The sequence below is a fragment of the Falco biarmicus genome, chromosome 20 (assembly GCF_023638135.1).
Source record: "Falco biarmicus isolate bFalBia1 chromosome 20, bFalBia1.pri, whole genome shotgun sequence".
Taxonomy (NCBI): domain Eukaryota; kingdom Metazoa; phylum Chordata; class Aves; order Falconiformes; family Falconidae; genus Falco; species Falco biarmicus.
In genome coordinates, this window is record NC_079307.1 from 2,891,457 (window position 1) to 2,911,638 (window position 20,182).

The window sequence follows — 20,182 nt, forward strand, 5'->3', positions numbered from 1 at the left end:
CAAAGATACCATGGTGTTTCAGCCCAGGCAGGAATGAGAACGTCCAAGGAGGAGGTGCAGGAGCAGAAAAGGACAAGTTAGTCTTCCAGTCATCCACCCCCTCCCTGTTCTCACTGGGACGCACCTTAAGATGAAGTTTCCCTTGTAAAATGAGCAGGGCTCAGATTTTGGCTGGGATAGAAGGGGTTGCATACATAGTTGCAATGGGAGAGCACACCCATACTTTCTATTTAAACCTGCTGTGAAATCTTGGGAACTTGGGTCCTGTTTTCTTTCTTTTTGTCTCTCAAAACAGAAACACGGGATTTAGGAAAACATCACATGTTTTTTTTTTTTAACTCACCGGCTCCACAGACACTGAGAAGCTGCCATGTCTTTTAGGGAGAGGAAGAGCTCAAATTCAAGCTGCAGATCTGCTCAGTATCTCCAAGAAGTCACTCAGCCCCTGTTTTCTGTTCCAGTAACCAGAGGATTCAGGCTATGAGGGAAACACCAAACATGTGCACTGTCTCTGATAATGGAGTTTCAGGGTATTCTGGCTCTTAGAAACCATAATTTTATTTAACAAATTTAAATACAGTTTGTTTAAAACTGAGAACAGACAGTGCAGCTGTAATACACTCCATCCTGGCCAGAGCTGGTCTTACTGACCATGGGTATCTGCTCCCGAGGACCACGGTAGCCTCTATGCAAGCTGGAAGGGCCCAGGCTCGTGTGACCAGCCTTGAGGAGAGTGGAGTGTATGTGCAGGGTTGTGTTCAGGACTCGATCCTTGACGTTTTCCTGAAAGTTATGTTCCTTCCAAAGAGGGAAGGTTGCAACCGAGCAGGGACTGGAATTAAGATTAGTGAAACAAAACATGCAGCTAGGAGAGGACAGCAGTTGGCAACTATTTAAATGGTATGAAAACTTTGTAGTCCTTGAAAAATGTCTCTTTCCATTCTAGGGTTTGCAGACTGAAGGGAACTTGGAAGGCTAGTACAATAACAGAATATATCTGCTGGAGTGCAGAGCTACTGATTTAATACAAGATAACAACACCCGTTCCCATAGAGCAGCCAGTAGCATCAAATGCTTTTCTATCCAAGTCGTGCTTCAGCCAATACGTCTAAAAGGAACATTTTTGTAAAGGCTACGTCGCAAGGCTTCTGTGACTGGGAACTAAAGAATGCAGCTTTTCCCCAATGGTTTTGATATACACTGAGAGAAAATAACTTACCAAAAAAAATTTGTTTTTTTTTTTAAAATATATGAAATACACAATGTCATTAGTCCAAGGGGAGACTTCTGCACTGTGAAACTAACAATCAGATCTATAGCATTTTAATAGTTCTATGTGTTAGGGCTAAAGATAACAAAGTCTATTTCCAGGATTACATTTTCCCTCAATTCAAACATAAAATTGTGCTTCAGACTTTTTGGAAAGAATTGGGATAATAGGGATTGAAAGAACTGGGATAATGGGGATTGATCAAAGTTTTGACAACTATGAACGGGGAGGTAAGTTTTTTGTTTGTTTTTTAAGGGGCTGGAGGTGGGGAGAAGGGGTATGTTGTACCTCAGTTTCTTCCTAGGCAAGTTTGTCACCTCAAATACAGAGTCAACCAAGGTAGTAGCACCCAGGTTCTTCTTCTGCATTGGTCAGTCCTGTGTCTCTCACTGAGAAACAAAATACAGTTTCGTCAGAGAGCACCCTTTCATCAACGCTATCTCAGGTCCTTTGATGTTACAGAACAGGGATGAGATGATTAATGTTCTACATAGACGGTTTTTCAACCTGCCTCAAGCCAGGTGCTGAAGAAACAGAGCACTAAGCACAGGATCCCCTTCACAAGGGTGCTGCTTGACCCATCAGAAGTTAACTCTCAAACGGCTCCAGTGTGGCTTTTCACGCCAGTAGCTCTGCAGTAATATGGCATGGCCCTGAAAAAGGGGCTAGGGCTGAAGGATACATTCCAGTAGAATAGTAAATGCACTAAAATCGGCTTTGATTATTCAATCCCTGGTTTTAAGCAATTAACTCTATGTTTTAAGAATGGAAATTTGGCTTTATGGAGGAGCACCCTTCAGAGAATCCCACACCTAGTGCTCATGTGAACCCAATCAGAGCTAAACAGAACCAAGATCTGAGCCTGGATGAAGTATTATGGTGTGTGGCCACAACAATCTCATTAAAACCCACTTCCAATTATTTTAGCATGGATGAATAAAGAACCACATGCTGTAAACGTAACTCCATCCGGGAACAGTGGTCAGCTAGTAGTGGTCAACTCCACGTCCAGGTGGAGATTGGTGATGAGTGGTGTCCCTCCGGGGTCCATACTGGGACCAGTACTGTTTAGTATCTTCATCGATGACATACTGGGATCGAGTGCACCCTCACCAGTTTGCAGACCACACCAAGCTGAGCGGTGCGGTTGACAAACCTGAGGGATGGGACGCCATCCAGAGGGATCTGGACAAGCTCCAGAAGTGGGTCCATGTGAACCTTACGAGGCCGAACAAGGCCAAGTGCAGGGTCCTGCCCCTGGGTCAGGGCAACCCCCGGTATCGATACAGGCTGGGGATTGAGAGATCGAGAGCAGCCCTGCTGGGAAGGACTGGGGGTACTGGCAGATGAGAAGCTGGACACGAGCCAACGTGTGCTCACACCCCAGCAAGCCAACCGTACGTACCCTGGGCTGCATCCAAAGCAGCGTGGCCAGCAGGTCAGGGGAAGGGATTCTGCCCTTCTGCTCTGCTCTCGTGAGACCCCACCTGCAGCCCTGCGTCCAGCTCTGGGACCCCCAACATAAGGAGGACATGGACCTGTTGGAGCAAGTCCAGAGGAGAGCCAGAGGGCTGGAGCACCTCTCCTGTGAAGAAAGGCTGAAAGAGTTTGGGTTCTCCAGCCTGGAGAGGAGAACGCTCCGGGGAGACCTTATTGCAGCCTTTCAGTAGTCAAAGGAGGCTTATAAGAAAGTTGGGGACAGACTTTTTAGCAGAGCCTGTTGCAATAGGCCAAGGGGTAATGGTTTTGAACTAAAAAAGGGTAGATTTAGACTAGATATAAGGATAAAATGTTTTACAATTAGGGTGGTGAAACACTGGAAGAGGTTGCCCAGAGAGGTGGTAGATGCCCCATCCCTGGAAACATTCAGGGTTAGGCTGGACAGGGCTCTGAGCAGCCTGATCTAGTGGAAGGTGTCCCTGTTCATTGCAGGGGGGTTGGACTAGATCAGCTTTAAAGGCCCCTTCCAACCCAAACCGTTCTGTGATTCTGTGAGCACAGAGGTATGTCAAGAGTGCCCTCCAAACCGTGAAACTAATGAAGGGAGAGGACAGAGGGGAAAAAAAAAAAAAGAGAACAAAGAGAACAGAGTTACTGAACGGGTTTGTTCTAACCTGCCTTGCTTTTCACCCTCCCTGAAACCTTCCTGTCTTGTGCAGCATAATAAACACTGATTAAAGTAGGTTGAAAATTAAGGGCTAAGGTGCCATCTCAGAAGGCAGCTGTCCCCTCCACGAACAGAGAGCTGCTTAGGCTGTTGCACACATAGCCGCAAGGTACGTGTGTCTCAGGAAAAACGAGTCATCGGGGGCCAACACACTCCTGCGGGCATTCTCACCCTTGCTTTCAGGTCCTGTAAAACTGCCCCCTCAGTCTAGACAGCCATTCCAGCTGGGCCACGTCTTCAGCGCGTCATGCCCTGCATGCACTTCTCCCAAACTGAGCACCTCACGAGGCAGCTGGTCTTGTACTGAAGCTGACGTCAGTCCTGTATTTTCTGTGCTTTTTCTCCACCTCCAGAGCGTCTGGTTCTGCTCAGAGTCCAGGAGGAAGGGCAGGGGAATCCGGGTAGTTTATGTATGCAGTGTTGCTTGTTTTCAGTACGCTAAAACTCTTGGAAGTCAGCAGAGGTCCTGGCTACTGCATGTCTGGCTGGTTGTATGCTGTGGAGAGGAACCTTGCAGGCTGTGCACGAAGAAATCTCCTGCAACAGAGACACAACCAGCATGTGTATTACCCTTCTGCCTCGCTGCAGTTAGCTGCCACCCCTTGGAACTACCCCAAAACCCACCTCAGACTGCAGATCTGTGAGTGCTGCTGCTAGGCAACTGGGTGTTGGTGGAAAGCAGTTGTGACAGCGCTGAAGAGCTATGGCCCCTCTGCAAAGCCGCTATATATAGCACAGATAATATGCAGTGCAGGCTTTCCTCTGCTGTCCTGCCAACGGGCCGCAAAGGCAAGCCACTGCAGCAGGCAGGGCTCCATCCAGCTAGCCCGAGGGAATGTGCTATAAGAGAGCTCATTACTGTTAAAAATATACTGCTGCTGAGCAAGTCTACCCCTTTCCTTTGCTGCTCTTACTTCTCTGTATTTGAAAGGAAAAGAGAACAAGCAGCAACCGCCTCTCCCTTCCAAGCCCGGTTCTACGCTCCACTTAAAGGGAGTTGTCCATTTATTTTTTCCCCCCACAATAATGAAGCACAGCAACAGAGTCTGGATGCAGATACAGCCCATCCTCCACTCGAGCAAACCAACCGCAGAGTGCACTCTGGAAATAGAGCGGATTAAATGCACCAGGGTGCTGGGGTAATTAAGGGTGAGAAGCCAGGGCGTGAACAAACGAGCAGGTCAGCCATCAGTGTGCGCCGCCTCGCCTCCTTTCCACTGAAGAAGACACTCCACGCTCACCCTAAGTAAACAAACACCTCACGTGGCGTTTAATCCACGCTCTCCCTCACTTGTCACTGACTTTGGGTGGCTTTGATGGGGATATAAATTAAACTCTTTCCCTCAGTGAAAGCTTCTGCCTGACTTAAAAATGCTTTCACTGTTATTACTTTAGCTTTCCTCGGGTGTTTGCAAGTGGATGAATTCACATCCTTCACCCTCATGCTTTAGCTATATTAGTACAGTTGATAAGGCAACCTTCTTGTTTAGACAAGGGTTTGGTTTTTTAACCATGTAACTTCTGCCTAAACTCTCACTCCCCGGAGATACCTTTTCCCCGCAACCTCTCACCAGGTATTTTCCCTTTAGCAGCTTGTCTTACAGATAAAAAAAGAGAGATTAACTAATGGTCTCGAGAAGTTTTGCAGTAAGGGAAGGTCAGAGATGTGAAAAATGGAAAATAAAAAGCACGTTTACAAGAGCTTTTGTCTTTTTCCTGCCGTTGTCAAGTATTTTCCTTTTTTACTGTTGCTTCCCATTACTGTCCAAAAATGTAGAGGTCTTACCTGGTGTTGGTGTCCGTTCAGCCATGCACAGTCAGATTTCCACATTGGGATCTGTGAATCCTTTCTTCCCCTCATTCACCAGCACAGGCTTTTCTGTCCTTGTATGCCAGACTAAAATCTGAAGAAGCCAACAGCAGTCATTAGCCGCACCTCTTCACTGCACTAACAAATATTCTTGCACATTAAATCAATAGTGCAATTTAACCATCTACCCTGGAGCCTAATGGCGCATTCACAGCTGAAAGGAGGTTTGCATAAAACTTCGTTTAGGCAGGCCTACCGCTATCCAAAATGCACAGCGCACAGAAATTACCCATTTTACAGTGTACTGTCTTGGGACATTAACCTGCTCCTTCCATGTAGTTATCAACCATCTTCCTCAAAAGGCTCATCAACCTTTTCAATGAGGTAAGGCAGTTCCTTTATAACCACAGAATCACATGCATGTTTCCCCATAGACCGAGTTCCTCACTCTGGTTCTTGGTTATTATGTGACTACATCCTTGGCCAGTGTGGAGTTACTCGCGAGGCTCAGAGTGGAAATGCAAATTCTTGCCACTTTGGGTCACATTGTGCCTCTTGTGTTGGAGGGCAGAGGCAGTTACAGCGAGTGCCGCCAGCTGCTCCAGGTGTCACCATTGCCTTTGGTTGTGTGAAATATTAAAAAGGATTTTTCAGTGCTGAAAATCCATTATTGGAGGGAAGACATCAGTCTGCTCCCTACCCTCACAGTCACTTCTTTTTCGCTTTTAAATTCTTTCAAGACCCTAAAAAGAGATGAGAGTGACACTGATGGGAGAAGTACTTACCGCTGCTACAGTTCTCTGTTGCAGCCTCTGCTGCCTCAGAGCTGCAAGATGCAGGAGCTGGTTACGGAACGCTCCCTTCCTCCCACACACACTCTGGGCTGTACACGGCCCCTTCATAACCCAGCAAGCGTTAGTGACCACGTCACCTCAACCCCACCCCCCCCCCCACGCAGGTCCTTTGAAATGCTGGCCCCACGCTGCCACCCACTATTCCGTACCAAATACAATACGCTGCATCACTTCAAAGCCCCCCTCCAACTTGCTTAAAACAGAACTGAAGCTTCTACTAAAAGCCTCCCTCAGTCTTAGCAGCAGAGTTTAATATAGATGAACACATCTGTGGAGAAGAAATGGAAAAAATATAAATTGAAGAGGTGGCCTGACGTTTTTGGAGGGGCGGGGGGGTAGTATTGTAGGTAAACAGTTTCTACTAGCTGTGCTATACTGCTGGCACAGACAGCTCTGGAAGCTGTTTTAAATACTCTCCCCTCACTAGACTCAGTTATACTTACTGCTTTGCTCCTGGAAGCTGAATTGCTGGGAGCAGCTTCGTTCCTTCAGAGCTACAGTTTCCTGCTTCCCTTCACCTGCTCGCAGGGCTATTTCCTACCTTGCGGGGGTTTCCCTCTGGTTGCTATGACAATACTCAGCACATTTAATCCAAGTATCTGCAGACCATTTCATACCCAGTCCCTGCTTTTCTGAAAAATGAGGGCGCGTTCTGTTTCTAAAGGATGAACAAAGCACTTTTCAAACCCTTCTGGTTAAACAAGAGCACCCACACCTTCCCAAGAAGCTGTTTGACCAAATTTGTCTCTGATGTGAGCAGTCACCTCCCGTGCAGGGCTTAAATCTTGCCTGTTAGTACTAAGGCAGGAGAGACCAACTGCTGTCTGGAGTGGGTCCAAAAACCCATTTAATCGCTCCCCCACAACCACTTCAGAGCCCGCTCATCAAAGTTCGCCTTTTATTACAGCCCTGCTCACCCACTGCAGCAACGCTGCTGCAATTACGGCGCTACTTTCCTATGAAAAGGCAAACCCAAACAGGTCTGTACAAGTGGCTCTCGGGGCTACACCAGCATCATTTATGGGCTTCTCATCCAATAAACAGAATGTGCAAACCTTAATGCAGTCCAGGTGCTAGAAAACCCTTGTAGCCAATTCTCCTTTCCAGCAGGAGCAGGTAAGAGCTCTTTCTACTTCTGACACATAAACACTCAACCCTGCTGAAGGCCAAGGGCTGCACTCTGCCAGGAACAGGACTCCCACTTCAGCAACTCTAACCACATACTCCATAAACAGAAGACCACAACTACACATTATTAGCTTTTCTTTAAACTGGATCCCACTTCTGCACTGTTAAAGCCAAGTGCAGTAAAAGACAGCTATACTAAATTAACTAAAATGGACCAGTTTTCAGAGTTCACAGCTTGATAGAGCAGCTTCTACCATTTTTCATGCTGTGTTCTTTAACTTGGGAGGGAAATCACTGATTAGCGCAAAACCACCTGCTTTTCCTCTCAGCTAATTGCTTGATTTTGTCCACAAGCCGTGTGTTTGTTTTATGCCCCAAGCTTCGGTTTGCGCAAAACGTACAGCTTGCAAGGGAGTAAACAGTGAGGAGGACCAAGTGTCTGCCCTTCCCTGAACAGTGGTTTCACATAGGTCACCTGAGGGAGTCCCCTTTAAAAACCTCTACTGCTGCAGAACATTTCCAATCCTTTCCAGTCCTGCCGTTCAAAATCACAGGACTCAAAAAAGAGCTAAGAGATTATAAGAATTCATCTCCATAGCAGACTTCTTCACTGTCTTCTAACAGGAAATTAAAAACCCAACAGGCAGGTTAACCTACAGTTGGAGGCGACCACAGGGTTTTAAGGACACCGACCCTCCACGGAGGGTTTCAATAGTTCTTATTTGAAATGGAGACTACACAACATGAAGAAAAAGAGACACTGAGCTGAAATGACAGATTTGCTTCCTCCCAACTACTGCTAAACCAAATTTCTGCAGGCTCTCTTAGGCACCGTGGAGGCCCTCTTCTCCCAAAAGCACATCCATTGGTATGACAAATAAAGATTGCTTCTCCCTATAACTCCTGCTTTTCTCATGCCACTGCTATTAAATGAGCCAGAGCTCTGACAGTAATCTTCAACTGTGTAATTACACCAGCTTGAAGATTTGTGCTTTGTGATGGGTATTACAGGCAAAACAGACAAGACCACAAGAGAAGAAAAGGTCACAGCGGTCTAATCTGAGCTATTGCAGCTGCAGCACAGATCCGAAGGTCCACTGTGGAGCAGTGCAGGAAGACAGCGCTGCAAAACCCACACCACTCCGATGTAAATTACAGTTTGCAGCTTTGGTACAGGGAATGGCGTCGGCACAGCAGTTCTGGTGACTAATCAAGTCAAGACAAAGCCAAAAGAAGCCTCCCAGTTCTGCATGTCGGTTGTAAAAACCAACAGTTCGAGCACTGGTGTCTTCACTGGTGCACGTGTGAAGCTTAACCGACAGAGTGCTGTCACACAGCAGCCAGGGTACCGAAAGTTCACTGCCAACCACTGCTCACAAACCCACCCAAGAAGAAGAACCCAGTCTCAGGAATTTAACCCAATCTAACCCAAAAGGGGACAGATCTCCTCCGTCTGTACCCTGCTGCTCAGCCCCTCAAAGGCACAAAGAGCTCAAGAAGCTGATGCCCCTGCCTGCCATACGTAACGCCCCAGGATAAAATCAGGAGGAAGCAAAGTCCTCCTTTTCAAGCCTTCTTGCCTTCGGCTGACGTTTCCTCTCTCTTCTGCCCATTCTGAGCCAGTCTGAGCTGGTTTAGATCTGTGACACACCACGAAGCAGCCAGTTTGGGTTGCCTTTCGCTGCGCAGTTTCCTGGCTGCTGCTGGGCTGAAAGGCTTGGCCTCCTCCATCTGCACGAGGATTTATTCCCCTCCCAGAGCCAGTTCCAAGATCCACAGTAGCCACCGTGCTGGTATGTGGCTCAGGTACTGCTGGGAGAGCTCTCTTTTCCCCCTGTCCTCTTGCCTGTGTCTGACAGCAATATATATTAAAGATACCGACCGTGGCATCTAACAGTGCCCACGAGCACCTCGCCTCTAAGGCTCAGAGGCAGCCAATTCCCTTCCATAACACCCACCCAAACACCAAGCTCTAGCTCGAAGATTTAATCTCAGACTTGACTCAGCCAAGAGATAAGGAGAGAGGAGGAATGACTACTTCTAGCCACCACTTCAATGCCAGTGAATTGCTACCAAGACCACTCGAGTGCACAAAAGCCTGCCTCACCCAAAGAAATGTACCTATGTCCATCTCCTTGGAGAAACAAGCGGCTCCAGGAGCAGCTGGAACAAGACATCTGATTTCCAATGACCTTGTATTTTGTGGTCTGTCCTCTTGCGCCAGTTTAAGCTGAAGCTTTTTCCATAGCTGGGGCCACTCAAAGTCTCTCTCCTTGAAGGGCTCCCTGGCTGAGCATACTGCGGCTTGTTTCCTCAGGTGTTAACAGAAAATGAGGAGCAGAATATGTCCCAGTTACATCGACCTCGTGGGAATACAGAATTTCAGACCTCTAATCTGTGTCAATGGATTGAAGAGAGTGTAGTCTGTGCTGCGGGGGGCAGGCTGGGGGGGAACGCAGGAGCAGCATTACACAGAAATACATAGCCTGCTTCCAAAGCCTTGTTTCTTTACAACTCCAGTATAAACTAACCCTTCCCTCCTGATAAGGAGGGATAACTCTCTCCTTTCTCCTTGGCAATTAATATTGACTTCCTTAATTTTCTCCTTCATTTGGGCAGTTCCCAAATCAAAGAAAATAAGCAGGATATATGTCTTTGGCCAAAGCTTAAGCTTTTTTTGCAGGAGTGTGCATTTGTGGGCTGAATTTTGATAAATACTACAAATACCAGCATTGCACACGGGGCAGGCAGCATTTATGGAGCTCAGATGTCTGTGCTTACCTTACATACTTCTCTGATCGCTCCTTAATGACTCTATCTGAGCATATCACAATTTTTAATGTAAATCTCACTGCAAAGAAGGAGTATGGTTATGTTTAACAGAAGCAAACTCCACCAGCTGCCGGAAGCGCACTAGCACAATGAGAAAAAAGTCTGTGCTTTGATCTCTGAGCAGGAGGACCCCAGACCACAGGCCAGATTTGTCCTTCTCTACTGCTTGTCTGGACTCTCCTCCTCATAAAATGGGTAAGCACAACAGCAATTGGGAAATGGAGGCTGCTGGCATCAGCTAAAAGCAGAAATGCAAAGCTCAACCTGCAAAGCTGCAGCCAGAGTTTGCCAGGAGCAGACAGCATTCAGTTCACAACAAGGACCCTTGTAAGATCTCCACAGCCTAGCCAAAAAAAGAAACACAGTCTGCTTCAAATCCTGGCCAGCAGTTCCTGCTTCCTCTCCATCTCTGACCTGCAGCTCTTGTGTGACAGCACTGGCAGAGCAGCCTGTCTGACAGCACCATTTTTTTTCCTCCTGCCTGGAAACAACTTTTTTCTTCTGCTCCTTCTTCCATGTGTTCCTCCACAACTGTCATTTCCTACCCCCAGACTTCTAACGCAGGTCTCTCCAATAGTTATTTACAGCAGGCACAATATACCGAAGATTGCGTAAGTGGCCACGGAGTAAACACCCCTAATCTTCTGACCACCAGCCTTGAAGTGACCCGTGCAACTCCCTCCGCCTGTTGCAAACACATTTGTTTCCAGCCGGTGCTTTCTTCTTAGCTAGCAGGGCACGCAGTGCCCAAGAACAGACATCTAATTTTAATCCAATCTCTTTTCCCACCCTTGGGAGACCATCTGTGTTATTTATCCCAGTGCTGGACAGCCATAACCACAGACATGTAGATTTTATAAAACAAGGCACAGCAGGTATCAGATAATAAACGGAGTTGCTCCTCCCTCTCAGCTCCTCTTCCTTATTCCCAGACTCCTTGCCTGAGCACTGCCGAACATTGAGATCCTTGTTTTTTTACGTGGCTGGGGGCTGTAGAGCAGTGCAGATAGAAAGCAGAGAAAAAGGGTATTATTCAAAATCTTTTCCTATCCCAAAAAGGGATGGAGATCTGATCAAACACTGGGGTTTTTTTGCCAATAACAGCTTATTTGCAAAAAAAGAATGGTCCTCCTGGGATAATTAAGCAATAAAATCTCCCTAAGTCAGGCTGCCTGGTGCCATGAGAGTGCTATACAGGGGTCTGTGATCTCAGAGGGACCCTCTCCACACCTACAGTGCCCAGCAGACCCATTCACGAAGCTTTCAAAAGCACTTGACAGCACCTCTCTTGCTGTTGTCTTATGATTGATGCCTGTCACACTAGCCAACATTGTCTCTCGTACTTCCCTGTCATTCCAGATAGATATCCGTCTGTTGTCTCTTATTTTAGACTGGGAAGTCTTTCGGGCAAGAACCATCATTGTGTTCTGAGTTTCTACGTTATTTAGTACATAGGGCTCCTGCTTCATGACTTGGTGGCTCCTAAGCAATGTGTACAGTTAAATAATTAGCAGTCACTTTGACAGCAGTAACATCCCCCCCAAATGACACTTCCTGGAAGCCTCCTAGAGCTCAGAGCAATATCCCAGGCATTAAAACATTTCCACATTACCTCTGACACAGAAAGATCCAGGTTATTGTGGACAACTACAGTGATATTGCGTAGATGCCAAGAGGGAGAAGGCAACTTCGCACTAAGGCAGTGATTGTGTGAGCAGTCTTTCCCTGCAGCCAAAAACCACTTCTTGTGGCTGGTACTCCAGGGTCACAGTTCAGATGGGTTCCAGAGGGCCATATCTTATGTGATGCTAGCTTCTCCCAGGAGTACCAGTAATCAAAAGCCGCAGGAATTCGCATAAAGCAGCCAACGTACATTTCACCTATGGTGTTCCCTGCTCCAGAGGCTTAGCAAGGCCATAGGTAAGTCCATCTTGAAAATAATAAGGATATATACTAGAGGTAGTTACAGGGCAGAGAAGACTCCATATTTCAGGGCCTATGGCAACTGCTAGCAGCCCAAAACTGAGAAAGACAACTGCCCTCCACACATTTTAATACCTAATGACCCATTCTCAGCCCCCTTGCAATGGGGGTCTGCCCTCATCAGACGCAGAGGACAAGTGACTGAACGGTAGGGCTGAACGGGCCTTCTGCTACCTCTGGATCCTTACAACCGATGTATGAAGAAGAGACTGTACCTTAGTGCAATTGGCAGCTTTCGGCTCAAGGTCATTCAAGGTCACTAGTTCCCGGAGCAGGCTGCTCTCCTGGTAGCCTCCCTTCACTCCTCGCAGTTTGAAGTAAGCCTGAGATCGCTGGAGAATCAGTCTGAGGTTCACAGCAAACCCTGCCATGTCTATAGCAAAGGGGCGGTGGGGGTCGAACACAGTTTTCCAGCCATAGACCTTCCCTGCGGCGTTCACTTTGGGTGACTCGTAGCGCAAGCCACCGACGAAGGCTACTGGCCACACTGACACCTTCCTGGTGCTGCGCATCTGGAGGCAAGGAAAGAGAAGGGTACGGTGGGTGCACACAGAAGGATCGGCCGCACGCGGCTTCCAACACACAAACCAGCACCACCAGTTCCAAGACACAAACCAGCACCACGAATTCCAACACACAAACCAGCACCACGAGTTCCAAGACACAAACCAGCACCACGAGTTCCAACACACAAACCAGCACCACCAGTTCCAAGACACAAACCAGCACCACCAGTTCCAAGACACAAACCAGCACCGTGAGTTCCAACACACAAACCAGCACCACGAGTTCCAAGACACAAACCAGCACCCCAGCAGAATGACTTCACCCTGCTCACTGGATGTCCTGCAGGACACGGATGGCCCTGGGTTTCAGAGGATGCACACCCTGGAGCCTGAGCAGCAAAGTGCTTTGGAAAGTGGCAGCTAACAATAGCAATAGTAATGGGTAGCCATGGAGCCAAGCATGAGTGCAGCGCTAAAAACAAAGCTGCCAGTTATAAACTTAACTGAGATTTAGGAGGGGGTTTTTGTTCAAAGGTCTTTAGAGCTGTGGGGCATCAGTCTTGCACATGGACAGTGGGGGAAACAAGGACACAGAGAAGCACTTTGCCCGAGGCCACCTGGAAACGCAGGAGTGGCATATCTAGGAAGAAAGGTGTGTTCTCTGAACGCGAAGTAGTTTGAGCTGCAGTTTCAGCCTGTGAGCTGCAGTAAGGCTAAAAGCATCTTTAGAGCGAGGCACTGCAGCCGTAGCCCATAACCTCAGGGACAGCTGCGAAGCACAGCCTCTTCAGAAACTCCCAGCATGCAGGACGGTGCTTCGTAGCTGCTCCTGCTACCCAGTGGAAGGACGCTGGATGCCTCTGCTCCCTGTAGAGCCAACCGAAATGGACAGGAGCCATCAGGGGACACTTCAGATACCGGCACTTGCCAATGCAGATGCTCTGAATGCCAGTCTGCCTGCTCGCCCCCGCCAGCACCCTGCCCTGCTCTGCTGGCAGGCTCAGCCTCATGTTCTGCTCTCAGCCCAGTCTCTTAGATCAGGGATCTCCCAGAGCTAATCTCATCACTGTTAATTACTGCAAACGAGACCAGAAGAGCTCTGGCACTTGCCCTTCTGCATTATACACATGCTAACGGCAGCCCTGTCCACAGGGAACAATAGTGCGCGTCTTCTGCATTTCACAGCACATTTCATTGGCTCCATGTGACCTTAACTGCAGCTACACATCAAGGAGGAGAAGCCTCTACCAGCAAAGCACACCAGGTGAAGGAAGGAACCCTTTCTGCTTTATTAATGTGCAGTGTCTGTCTCAAGATGCTGCCAGAACCAGCCTCAAAGGGGACTGTGGAAGACAGACATTCGGTCTGAATTTCCTTTCACCTTTAAAAACATGTATATTCCTGTGGCTGTCCAAGCTGAAGGGAAACCACCAGGGAGGGGAAGGGGGCCAGATATGGAGCAAATAAATAGGAGATCCTTGGTATAAAACCTGGCAACTGGTAGGGAAGGAAGCAACCCTCCTTTTCTTGTTCCTTGCTGCAAAAGCTTGGCCTCAGGAGAGCAAGGGAACAAGGAATTTCTGAGCTGGAAGCCAGCTGAGGTACAGGTACCTGGCACTGTAACACCATTGCAAACCTGCAGACAGGGAAAGGCTCAGGAGTTCATTCAGAGCCCCTGATGGGAAAATCACATGGGAACCTTCCCCTGCTCAAGCCCGACAGGATTGTCAGGACATGCTGAAATTCAGCCTGCCATCACAGTTCCTGGAGCTGCAAACTTCCAGGCTGAGGTCTCGGCCCCATCGCCTACTTCAAACAGCCTCAGAGACCCTCCATCCCCTGATGCTGCGAGCAAAGTAGCTTCCGAGGGGAGCGCTGCACTCTCCAAGGCGGTGCGTGAAGGGCTCCACTTTTCTGGGAGGAGAAGCAAACGCTGATAAATGCACGCTCCTCCTGTGTGCAGCAAGCCAGAGCCAATTGCCCAGAGTATCTCTGAACAAGATGTCCTGCAAGCGCTGTGAGTGTGCTGGCACCATTCAGGCGTAACTCTGAAAGGGCGCTGCTACCTCAGCTGGGGATCTGTGCAGAGCAGCCACCAGGCTCTTGACAGCTGCAGAGTTTAACCAGTGGACACTCTGGGATGACAGCAAACAAATGCAAACAGCAAGCAAGTCCCCCCAGGGACTCCTCAAACAGAACAAACGTGAATTAGCAGCCAGCCAAGTGTAATACATAGGGGTGGTGGAGAAGAAAGGTAGATAACATCAGATCAGGAACCAGGTGGCAATCTCCAGAGTGGAGCATGGAAGGAGGACGGCCAAGGTTTCTTTTGCTAGGCACTGTGCTTCCACACATGCATGTCAGACAGCAGGCGACGTTCCAACCCTAACAAGGCTCCCCACAGGGGATGGCAGCTCCTCATTACTTTCCTTTACAGTGAAAACTATCTGCCTCCTGCTCACATGCCACAGGATAAACTGGGGGTCCCATTACTTCGCAAAGGATGCCCTTGGGAAACATGCACTTCGCAGCGTGGTAACCGACCCCCAGAGAAAACTTCAGGGCAGCTGTGGTGGGATCACTATAAAGACAAGACTGATCCCGAGCTCAGGAGAGGATGTGCAACAGCATCTCGTCAGCTCAGTACACGGCACCTTTTACACCCCACGTGCTAATCTGTTGTGTTGAGCCGGCAGGGCCCTCCCCAGCAGCATCTTACCTCCTCAAAGAGCTCCAGGCTGTAGGTGTTATCATCATCAGCAAAGTAAACAATCCCAGGCTGGCTGTTATTTTTGTTAAAGGTCTCTCTCAACCATCTCAGAGCAAGGTTCCTCTGCATGGTCCCCCGGGGAATGCGGGGATCCCTCATGTCTCCCCGCAGCTTGTAGTTGCGGGGTGTCTCCACGTTGAGGTGGGTGTAGTTCAGCCCCGTGTCCCGCAGCAGCCGGGTGATGAGAGGTGTGCGCCGCTGGGAGTCCTCCACCAGGATCCAGTGCAGGTTTGGCACGTGCAGGAGGGTGTTGGCCAGGCGCGTCAGCTCTGCCTTCTGCACAGGCCGGCTGTAGGTGGGTGTAATGACGTGGATGGTGGGAAGGGTGTCTGACCACGGGGGTGGGCGGGTATAAACATATTCTGTCCTCACCACCTCCACAATGTCCCGGTCCGACAAGCAGTATTCCTTGGAGTCCAAGCCTGCAGTGAGATCACGCTGGGAGTCACCACCATCATCTGAGCAAGGGTATGAGAGAGAAGAAAAAGCCGCATGGACTCAGTCCTCCAACACCCCCCGAGTGAGCCAGCAGGCTGCTTGCTAATAGTAGATCGCCCTCATGGTTTCAGAGGAAAGGAAACAAGCTCAGATGGAGGCTTTAATAAATAAGTACACAAATAAATAAAGGAATCAGGGACAAACACACATGAGAAAAGAAGTTCCTGCTGTTAGAAAACCAGCATCAAACAAGGCTTGAGAGCCCAGGACAATGCTGCAGCTGAGTGCTCAGAATAAGCAACTTCAAAAAGCACCCAGAAGAGACAGCCTTGTAGAGCAATTAGATCTAGATGAAGAAAACAGCAACGAGGACTGACAATCTGTCATTCCTGTAGAGCTCCAGAGCTCTGGGCACCATGCTCAGTAGGACAGGACTCATGGCTCTGCACTCAAGCACTGGATTGCCTGGATTGGGAGGCAGGGAACTAACTGGTGGAAAAAAACAAGTCAGTAAAGATCCCCCAGCAGCAGCATCTGGCCAGAATACCGCAGTACCCCACTGCTCTCCTGACAGGCCTGGGATGGGGCACAGAGAAGTGGGGAAAGACACTCTCCAAATCCAGAAATGGAGAGTAGAAATTAAAGCCTGTAATTGTAGGCTTTTTCCTGCAGAGGCTTTCACCTGCCTCTGACTAACCTCTCCTCAAAAAGATCCTACCAGTCTCTGAAAATAACAGCCCATTCAGTAGTGTGCGTGTGAACAATGAACATCACATATATAAAATACACTGATCCAAACATACAAAATCCTTGCAAATAGAGACTTGTTCACAATCAGCTCAAGGAAAAAAACCCCAAACGTTCATGCACCTGTCGCTGTCATTTTTTTTTCCAGGGTGCGACTTTCACACTTCCGTACCACTGTGGACCAGCAGGAATACCATGGTCTACAGTTAGGAACTGGCAGAGATGAAGGGGCACCTCCATTCAGCTGTTCTCTAGCGGGCATGTAATACTTTGAGCCATAGATTTTTGCAAAACCAGCTACTACCGGGAACTTCAGATGAGAAAGAACAGGAACAGACAGACATTAGATCTGACCCAGCAGGGTACTACCTATAGTTTTTTCATAGCATGTTACTCTTCCAGCAGCACAGACTTTGATACCAGCCTTTCACCGAATGAAGGCCTTGTACGCCATAGCGTTGGTGGAGGGAGGGTCTGGATTTGGTGGGGTGGACGGGGACAAGGTGTCCTGCACACGTTTGTGTCGGGCCCTATGTAAGGCAAAGCACATCAGCATCACATAGCAGAGCTCTCTGAAAGCAGAGAACACTGGAATCAATTCCAAAATAAATCTGCAGAATGCATTGGACACAGACACAAATGTAATTAGCCAGGATGGTGCTTGAGACAGTTTGCAAACCCCTGCAGGTCAAACCCTCAGCTGTAAATCCTGGCATGTGTAAGGACTGCCATTCTGCCCTCGCTAGCGTATAGATGCACGTCTCTTTTTTAGCACCTGCTAGCCAAGGATCTCACAAACTTGTTACAAAAGAACAAAACAATTTCTCCCAAGAGCTTTCAGGTTGGTCTCTATCACCACTCATTTTCCACTAGGGGCTCAGAGAAGCAGTGGCAGAGGATGTGTCTTACCAGCATCGTTGATAAGTTCACGACAGTCAGAGCAGAGCAATCTCTGTGCTCTAACCTCAGTGTCCGTGGCCATTCACAAAAACCAGCTCCTAGTTTTCAGGGCATTGAATTAAACTGGTTTATAGACGGTGTATTCTTAGTAGTCTTTCAAGTTCTCTTTTAGAGCCCAGTAGATCCCTCATCCTCTGAAACACTGTCTACCTCCCAGAGGGGATCACAGTCATTTTTCCCTTAGGAACTGCCCAAAGCTTCATGGGTGGCTGTCAGTACTCCAGGAAGAAATGTAAAGCTGCTCAGGACAGACTCTGAAAATTCAAACTGCACATCAGACTGTTCAGCCAAAGGATAAGCAACTGTGGAGGATGGGTGCAAACATTAAAAGGAAAAGGGGAGAGAACCTCCCAGGGAAAGGGAAGTGGGAGAGAAAATGAGCTGGCCTTCTTCCCCACAGACAAGCCTCCCCAAACCGACCCACCTGCCCTGGCACTCAGCAGAAGGGCAGAACCAAGAATGAAGACAGCAGTAGGCAGCCTGGCTTCTTCCAGCCTCCAAGAGCTCTCACACCCTTAGGTGTTGCTGCTATGCAAAGAACACAATAAAAACTAGGACCCTTCTGGCCAGAAAGGATCCCTCAGAACTTCCTGCATTCATCTGATTTGGGCCAGGGATCTAATGCTTTGTGTTACAGGTAGTGTGGAAGCTGACTCTTACAGCATTGTAACTCCATCAGACAATCAGGTGAGATGCTGGCTCTTGCCTTCTCTTTCAAGTGTAAGAGCACCAGTTTGCTGCTTTGCTGAGGACACTTAGAAAATGTTCTTTGCCTCACGTCTCCCAGAGCAGCTGTCTCAAGTGGCAGGTTTGTTTGCTCTGCTCTCTGTTTTTTTTGCAGCTTTCCTGCTGGACTAACTTGTGTGGAGAACGCTGCAAAGGCTAGCAGGAAGGTACTCCTCTCTTATGCATCATCAGGGAACAAGGAAAAGCATCTTCCTTCAGTGCTCTGGATTTAGGTCATAAAGAACCCTCCAAGTGTGGCCAATATCTCATGGCTTGCAGATCGATGCCTCTGAAGAACCCCTACGAGCGCTGGGCTGTTCCTACAGCAGAAGTGGGGAATCTTCTGCATGAGCATGGACTGGGAGCTGAGATGAGCATGGCTGCCATGGAGAAATGAAATGAGAGAGGAGATGAGGACGAGGGAGGGATGCACAGACTTGGCATGGGCTGGTTTGATTTCTCTCACCCTTGTGCACTGCAAGCAGTGGAGCAATGGTGCTCTGGTGCCAGACGGTGATTAGTAGTGTCCAGGGCAGAACTATCAGCACGATAGCCAGGATGTCTCGTCTCTTCGGCATCTCCAAGACTGACTGGACCCACAGCTCCTCATTACCTGACAGTGAAAACCCCAGAGACAGAACAGCAGAGCACATGGAGAACAGAAATAAATGGGCAAGAAGGAACAAGGACAGAGAGAGAGAACGCGAGAGAGAGAGCAACGAAGGCGACACGACTCGTAGGTCTTACCAGTGCTTACAACCCACCCATTGCAGAAGCAGGTTTGGAGGGGCCTCGGCCGCTGAGACCAGGAGCAGGAGGGCACTTCTACAGGACGCTGCTGGAGCTGCCAGCAGGAACTTCAGGGACTCATTTGAAGGAAACCTGTAACACAGAGCAAAGGTGAGCAGGCAGAGAAAAGTAGCGGGGAGCTGCTCAAGAGAGTTCACAAATCCTCCTCAGGAAGAGTAAATCAGCTGGAACAGGGAACAGCAGCAAAGTGTCCCACCCACCAGGGACAGATGCCTCCTGGGCGTTCAGAGCCTTGCTTTCCTTTGCGTCCCACTTGTCAAGCAAGGCCCTTGCTTCAGCCAAGCTGAAGTTGCTCAGTGCCACGATGTCTGAGCCATCCCCCAGCAGAAAAGCACCCTTCACCCACGCTGGCCAAGCCTCACAACACCACGCGCCAGGCCCGAGCCCCTGGGAGGAAGCAGGGACCATAATGACGACGTTACTTGTCTGACACATCAGCAAGTGCTCAGACCCAGCCAGACCCCCTCCCTCCGCCAGGCACAGCACTGAGTCGCTGTACCTATGCTCCTGGGAACACGGCTCCAGTGAAGCTAGTGACCCTGTGTTTTGCCCACCACTGTAACCCCCTCAGCTCAGACCCCCCCGCTGGCATCTTTGACGCAGCCAGTTTTAACTCAGGCTTCCAGTGGCCTGTTCAGGTTCATTTCTTCCACCTCAGAGGTGTTGCGACTGGAGTATATTAAAGTGCCACAATGGCTTAGTTTGATTCAAGACAAGCACATACAAGATTTAAGCAGACTGTATTTTATCCTAGTATCTTGGCAAGCAAAGTACATCACTTAGCAGGGACACGCACGGTGGACAGTTTGCAAACATGGGTAGCAGTTTAGTACCACTGTTCCCATGTGGGGGAACGCATTAAGCCTGCTGCTAAAAGGGCTGCATTGCAGTCAAAGGAGAGCCCAGAGAATACCGCAGTCTGGGTAGCAGTCTGCTCTGGGGGAAAGCACCCATCTCCCACAGCACAGCCGCTGGCTGGCTGGTCACTCACTGCCACCGTGGTGCCCTGGAAACTATCAGATCCTCTCCTTAAATCAGCGGGAGCTCCACAAGCCTGGGCTGTAGCTACGACCCTACTTTGCAAATGTTTCCCGCCCCCCCCCCGCCCCCGAGAACCTCGGAGCTTGCTTCTGCTTGGTTGCATGGGGCAGTCGTGGAGAGATCCAGGTTCAAATCCCTGA

General features: G+C 48.9%; 1 protein-coding gene across 2 annotated transcripts in view; it reads right to left on the bottom strand.

Annotated features, from left to right (window-relative positions):
* Window positions 1-110: 110 nt before the first annotated feature.
* B3GAT1 (beta-1,3-glucuronyltransferase 1) overlaps window positions 111-20,182 on the bottom strand; it is a 40,132-nt gene continuing 20,060 nt past the window's right edge. The window contains exons 2-7 of one of the 2 annotated variants that reach the window (XM_056322779.1): window positions 18,956-19,073; window positions 18,658-18,804; window positions 15,270-15,778; window positions 12,260-12,556; window positions 5,224-5,341; window positions 111-3,974 (exon numbers count right to left, since the gene is read on the bottom strand). In XM_056322779.1, coding sequence (XP_056178754.1) covers window positions 5,255-5,341; window positions 12,260-12,556; window positions 15,270-15,778; window positions 18,658-18,804; window positions 18,956-18,959 — 1,044 coding nt within the window. In that variant the 5' untranslated portion in view covers window positions 18,960-19,073 and the 3' untranslated portion in view covers window positions 111-3,974; window positions 5,224-5,254. Of the gene's footprint in view, window positions 3,975-5,223; window positions 5,342-12,259; window positions 12,557-15,269; window positions 15,779-18,657; window positions 18,805-18,938; window positions 19,074-20,182 lie in introns of both variants that reach the window. The other variant, XM_056322780.1, reaches the window with a different exon arrangement.